The sequence below is a fragment of the Pangasianodon hypophthalmus genome, chromosome 5 (genome assembly GCF_027358585.1).
Source record: "Pangasianodon hypophthalmus isolate fPanHyp1 chromosome 5, fPanHyp1.pri, whole genome shotgun sequence".
In the NCBI taxonomy this organism is placed as follows: domain Eukaryota; kingdom Metazoa; phylum Chordata; class Actinopteri; order Siluriformes; family Pangasiidae; genus Pangasianodon; species Pangasianodon hypophthalmus.
In genome coordinates, this window is record NC_069714.1 from 31,165,815 (window position 1) to 31,173,314 (window position 7,500).

Consider the following 7,500-nt stretch of genomic DNA (forward strand, 5'->3'; position numbering starts at 1 on the left):
ATAAACAAATAACTAACTAACTAAATAAATAAATAAACAAACAATTCTAGCAAATTTTAGTTAAAAATAAATACGTACATAAATAAATAAATAAATAAAATAAATCTAGCCAATTTTAATTAAAATAAATAAATAAATATATAAATAAATAAATCTAGACAACTTTAGTTAAAATAAACAAATAACTAACTAACTAAATAAATAAATAAATAAACAATTCTAGCAAATTTTAGTTAAAAATAAATACGTACATAAATAAATAAATAAATAAATAAAATAAATCTAGCCAATTTTAGTTAAAAGAGAAGCTAAAGTCGTATGTAGCTAGTCAGTTTTAGAGAAGCTCGGTTAGCTTTAGGCTAATTGTAATATGATTTTATTAAACTAGTGGAGTTTTTGAAGTTTGTCAGCTGAGTGTGTGTGTGTGTGTGTGTGTGTGTGTGTGTGTGTGTGTGTGTGTGTGTGTCTCAGGGAAGCAGTGTTTCTTGGTCCTGCGTCAGCAGCAGTTTAACGTCCAGGCTCTGGTGGCCGTGGGAGAGCGAGCCAGCAAGCAGATGGTGAAATTCGCCGCTAAGTGAGTACAGAAAGCCGCTTCCTGTCCTGCGGAACAATGGTGGGAAAAAAAACGCATAACGTTCCGAACTTCCATTTCTGTTTTCAGCAGAGTTTCTCTCCGAATCGATAACGTTTCACTGCGGGACAAAAGACTCGTATCGCTGTAGCGAGAAAACAAACAAGCAGAGGTTTAAAAGCCTCGGCGTAATGAAGTAGTGTGTGTTAGGGGTCAGAAGAAGGACACACACACACACACACACACACACACACACACACACACACACTTTCCATATCCATTATTACCGCATTAGCGTCACGTTTTATGAACACGTTTTAACCCGCAGACGTTTTTTCCGTCTTACGTAATAAACAACGTGATAAATTTACTGTCGCGTCAGTTTCCTGAACTTTCACCCATTTAACGTTCATCAAATTTTTACATTTTGAAATTATTATTTTTAAAAATTATACAGTTACAAAAGAAATTATACACACAACAAACACACTCCTTTATATTATATATTTTATATATTTTATTATATATTTATATTCTGTTAATGTAAAATATAATATAATATATAACATATATACTATATTTTATGTATTTTATTATATTTTTATATTTTACTTTACATTATATATTATATTATTGATATTATTATAATATTAACCCACTTTCACAGAACTTTAAACGTTAATTTAAGAAAATGAACCACAATTTTTTTTTTCTATCTACGCAACATTTTTCACATTTCACTTAAAATGGAACTATACACACGACAAACACACTCCGTTATCTAATCGTTAAGGTTATATAATATTAACGTATGACACTGTAAACGTTATATTAACTTACGATATCGTAAATGTCATGTTTAATTAAATTATCGTAAACTTTATATGATGTTAACGTATATTTTCGAAAGAGTTATATAATATTAACCTATATTTTTTAAACGTTGTATATTATTAACTTATATTATCGTAAATGTTATATAATGTTAATTTATATTATCGTAAACTTTCTATAATGTTAATTTATATTGTCGTAAACTTTATATGATGTTAACGTATATTTTCGAAAGAGTTATATAATATTAACCTATATTTTTTTAAACGTTGTATATTATTAACTTATATTATCGTAAATGTTATATAATGTTCATTTATATTATCGTAAACTTTATATGGTGTTAACGTATATTATCGTAAGAGTTATATAATATTAACGTATGATACTGTAAACGTTATATTAATTTATGATATCGTAAGTGTTATGTATTATTAACTTATTGTAAACTTTATATGATGTTAACGTATATTATCGTAAGCGTCATATAATATTAACTTATATTCTTTTAAACGTTGTATATTATTAACTTATATTATCGTAAATGTTATATAATGTTAATTTATATTATCGTAAACTTTCTATAATGTTAATTTATATTGTCGTAAACTTTATATGATGTTAACTTATATTTTCGTAAGAGTTATATAATATTAACCTATATTTTTTTAAACGTTGTATATTATTAACTTATTATCGTAAACTTTATATGATGTTAACGTATATTATCGTAAGAGTTATATAATATTAACGTATGATACTGTAAACGTTATATTAATTTATGATATCGTAAGTGTTATGTATTACTAACTTATTGTAAACTTTATATGATGTTAACTTATATATTCGTAAGCGTCATATAATATTAAGTTATTATCGGAAATGTTATATTATGTTAACTTATATTATCGTAAACGTTATATAATATTATGTTATCGTTAACGCTATATAATATTAACTTGTGTTATCGTAAGCACTGTATAATATAAACGTATTATTGTAAATGTTATATAATATTAACTTATGTGATCGTAAGTGTTATAATGTTCACGATAATAACATTATATAACACAATAAGTTAACAATATATATAATATTAACATATATTATCGTGAACTTTATATAATATTAGCTTATTATTGTAAAAGTTATATAATGTTAGATTATTGTGTTATATAATATTAACTGATGTTAACGTAAACGTAATATAATATTAACTTTGTTATTATAAAGTTATTTACTATTAACTTATATTATCGTAAACATATAATTTTAACTTATCGTAAATGTTATATAATAACTTACATTATTATAAACATTATATAATGTGATTTACGTTATTATGTTATATAATGTTAACTTATTATCATAAATGTTATATAATGTTAACTCATTTCTGCAGCTTAAAGCAAACAGGATGTTTTTAAATTTTTCACGCCTCGTATTTCACACTTCTGGTGTTAAATTAATTTGGATTTTATGATTACTGCTTTTTAAAAAAAAATAAAAAAAAACAAAAAAACAATAGCTGCAAAGTAAAAAACACAACTGTCTATTTAACCAACATGTTATAATTTTCTTACGTCGTGTTTCACAGCTCTAATATTCAGAAATTTGGGTTTTTAAGTGACTGTTTTTAAAAAGTATAAAGTACGATGGAAGAATATACACAACACACACACACACACACACACACACACACTATTACTATATCATTAATATTATATTAGAACAAACAGTTCACCTTTAATGTTCAAAATTTGGGTTGTGAATTAAATTGAATTAAAAATGAAAGGAAAATGAATTAATAGGTTACAAAAGGATCTTTATACACACACTACAAACACTTTCCTTTATATTAGCGTTAATATTATTATTATTATTATTATTATTATTACATTAACCTATTTTTACAGAATTTTAAATATTAATGTAAGAAAATTAGCCATAGATTGTTTTCTGTTTTACAGAAATGCGTTAAATTTGGTATTTGGACACTTTATTTAACTTTCTATCCACACAGCTACATAACACACTGTTATATTACCATTAATATTATATTAATATACGATATCAACTCACAACAAACAGTTAAGTAAGAACACCTGTACACCTGCTCATTCATGCAGTTCTCTAATCAACCAATCAAATGGCAGCAGAATAAACGATGCATAAACTCATGCAGAAAACAAAACCACTGAGTGAGTGACACTTCTGTGGGTGGAAACACCCTGGTGATAAGAGATGGACAGATTGGCTCGAGCTGCTAGAAAGGATAGAGTAACTCATAATCACTCTTTACAACCGTGGTGAGCAGAAAAGCATCTCAGAACACACAAAACATCAAACCTTCAGGTGGATGAGCTACAACAGTGGAAGACCACATCAGGTTCCTCTCCTGTCAGCCAGGAACAGGAGTCTGAGGCTCTCATGAGCACACACAGCTTCAGCTCTCCAGTCTGGGTTCTGAGATGCTTTTCTGCTCACCACGGTTGTAAAGAGTGATTATTTACTAGTTATTAGTTACTACAGACTTCCTGTCTGTCGGCTCAGAGCAGTCTGCTCCTTCTCCTCTGATCTCTCTCACCATCAAGGTGTTTCAGGCTGCAGATCCTCCGCGCACAGGATGGTTTTTGTTTTCCGCACCATTCTGAGTAAACTCTACAGACTGTTGTGTGAAAATCCCTGCAGGAGATCAACAGTTTCTGAAAAACTCAAACCAACACATCTAGCACCAACAACCATCACACTTTTTCTTCATTCTGATGTTTGATGTGAACTTTAGCTGAAGCTCTTGACCTGCATCTACATGATTTCATGCATCGTTTGTTCTGCTGAAATTTGATTGGCTGATTAGAGAACTGCATGAATGTGCAGGTGTACAGGTGTTCCAAGTTTGGTATTTGGAAACTTTCTGCTGTTGTTTATCCACATGACATTTTATAATTTTATTCCTTCGTCATGTTTCGCACTTCTAATGGACTAACACAATCGTATATTTTACTTAGAAAATCATCGACTAGTATAACGATTCGATATGAATTCATAAAAACTCAGCAATTGTTTAGCTACAAGTTGAGATTTTTAAATGCGCATTAAGGCTGTAACCGTACAGGTATTGATGAGATATGAGATATTGTGATTTCTTTTTATTAGATTTTTATTATTATTGTTATTTTTTAAAATGATTGCAAACAGAATACTAGCAGCTGACGTGACGTTAAAATTTTGTGCTTAAAATTGTCTTTTTTTTCACAGATTTTTTTTTCTCCTGTAAATTTTTGACAAAGAAAATATCTTGTTAAATATAAAATAGATTTTTAGGGACATTACACAAACATCTCTGATGATCCGCGCTGGTTGTTGTGTTTAGATTTGTCCGGACGCTGATGGATTAAATGCTAACGGTTCATGAAGTAGCGTAAATTAAACGCAGCGTCATGATAAACGGCGAAACCTGTGATACGGGGTCATGTGTATAATCCGTGACGTTGATCTCGGCTCATGTTTTTATCCGTTCCAGTGAAACAGCAAACGCTGCTTTGGGGACTTTTAGTGTCGTGTGTTTGTTCTCATCGCATTTCGCGATACTTCATGTGATTTATAGCGTGAGTGTCTCGTGTTCCAGTTTAATTTGAGCGCAGCGCGAGTTATTTTCCTTTTCGCTTCTCCTCTATTTCACTTTTCTACTTCCTCCAGTCTGACCTCTGACCCCCTCGCAGTCTGTAACACAGCTGTTTGTTAAATCTAACTGAAAAGAGAACTGCGTTGGTTAAGAAGAAGAGAGAAACACGGAGGGGAAATTTAGCCTGTACATGAAACATTTACACACACACACACATACACGCAAGTAAATGAAATTATATTTAATGAATATCCCCGTGTGTGTGTGTGTTGCTCTTACTGGAAGCTGTGATGAAACAGAGTTATTGTTATTGTTATTGTTATTTTTAACTGTTTTATTCCTCTTATACCACAGTAAATTTTTATTTAGCAAAGAACAACACGTCATACTTTTTATCCATTTGTAGTTACATTTAACGCTTATGTTATAGCAGCTATAAACAGTCCTTCCCTCACCAGCCTCTCTCTGGTCTCTTGCAACCAAAAAGCGTAAACGCTTCCGTCCTGAAAACGTCGGAAAACTTAGTTACAGCTTTACCTCTGACTGTTACGAAGCGCTGACACTGGAGACTCCTTCCATACATGTTGCATAAACGTCTCCTTACTTTAAGAGAACGTCACCGTATCAACAGATGCTTACGTGGAACGATTCCCCAGTGTGAATGAGCTGTTACTATAGCAACGATAACGTTTTAGAACAAGCGCATTAATAATAATAAACCTGCGCTACTGTCAGAGCTGCTGTTCTAGAAAACTAATCAACACCTTCTGACCAATCAGAATGCAGCATTCGTTAGCGCTGTGGTGTGAAGTCTATAAAGTAAATGCATGCAGTATATAGTTTTGAAGTTATCTGCACGAGTGTGAATCAGGTTGCAGCCTTGAAGTGGGTGCGTGTGTGTGTGCGCGCGTGTGTGTGCGCGTGTGTCTGTGTGTGCGCGCGTGTGTGTGTGCGCGTGTGTGCGCGCGTGTGTGTGGGTCTGTGTGTGTTGCGCAGTGTCTCTGATTTGAGTAAGGTTTTGTGGTTAACGTGGCCGTTGAAGCTTATTGCATCTCCTCTTTGAAAGTGTGAAATCAGGAGTGACGCAACAAGCGAGCAACACACACACACACACACACACACACACACACACACACGCGCGCGCGCACACACACACACACACACGCTTGATCTGGTTCTCTGAAAAGCTTTTGATCGTGTGTGTGTGTGTGTGTGTGTGTGTGTGTGTGTGTGTGTGTGGGTGCAGGCAGAGTCGCAGCGTGTCTGAATGTGGCTCTGGCTTTCAGTGGTTATTATTGATCCAGTTTATATTTTCAGATTGGTTTAGATGTTTTGTTTTGTTACACGTCAGAGAAATGAAGGAATGCAAAGCAAAAACAAAATTTAAACAATCTGATGTTTGAGAAATCATTTGGGTTTTATTTTATCTACATGCTACTGGCCAATCAGAGCGCAGTGGGTGGGGCTTAATCTGAATCGCTGGACTAACAGCGCAAAGATTTTCCCCTCAGCAATAAAGTGCTGATTATTAGTTATTAGTGCGTTAGTTTAGTTAGTTAGTTAGTTAGTTAGTTAGTGATTGATCTGAGAACACCGTGAGCTTCTGTTTTTACCGGAAATTTAAAAAAAAATGCCGTATAACGAGAAGTTAATGTGTGACTAATGAGAATGCTACAGAAGCCTGGAGTAAAGAGTGAAAGATTTATAGTTAATATTTTATATTTTGTTTAAATCTACCTACAGGGAAGCGGAATCGGTGTCAGGAAATCACGCTCGATTAGCTCCTTTCTCAAGTTCGTGAACTCCAAAATTTTTAAAAAATAGCATGCACAAGATTTACAGTAAGAAATATAATCAGAAAAATGTTAAAAATATGTGTTTGATAAACCTTTAATTGTGTCTTTCCACCTATACTAAAACTTTAAAATAAAAAAAGTCTGAGTAAGTAAATAGCACTATTACCGAGCAGTTATCACGCTTGTTGTCATGGCAACAGGACGAATCCAGGAGCAATGTTAATCGAACAGCATTTTTATTCAGCAGTGGTTCAGGTTACTACTGGTTGCCATGGTTACCCTGGCATCGCTTAGCTAATAAATTAGCGATAAACCACTCCATGGACGATCAGAGCAGTGACACGTGTTACGCCGTTACGCTCACACGCTATCGTTCTTTATTTCAGAATGAAACGACACGTTTATCCCAAAAAAGCTTTTTTTTTTTAAAAAAAAAAATTTATATCATAGTAATAAATCGTAACGAGTTATTGCTCCACCTCGAGGTTAATATTAAAGTTGCTAAACTTGCTAGATTCCTCAACACTGTTATTGAAGTAGGATTGTAACATGTGTTTGTGTGTTTGTGTTTTTGTGTGGATGTAAAGCAGAAAAAAGGAAGCTCAGCTTTAACTGACCGTTTATTTCTTCACATTTAAGGAGATAAACAACACAGTGGAACATGTGTGTGTGTG

The 7,500-nt window shown here is 32.6% G+C and overlaps 1 protein-coding gene across 1 annotated transcript in view; it reads left to right on the forward strand.

The window, feature by feature from the left end:
• dars1 (aspartyl-tRNA synthetase 1) overlaps positions 1 to 7,500 on the forward strand; it is a 40,710-nt gene that overhangs the window by 8,691 nt on the left and 24,519 nt on the right. Inside the window, exon 6 of the mRNA XM_053234254.1 lies at positions 472 to 574. Within this exon, the coding sequence (XP_053090229.1) occupies positions 472 to 574 (103 nt within the window). The remainder of the gene's footprint in view (positions 1 to 471; positions 575 to 7,500) is intronic.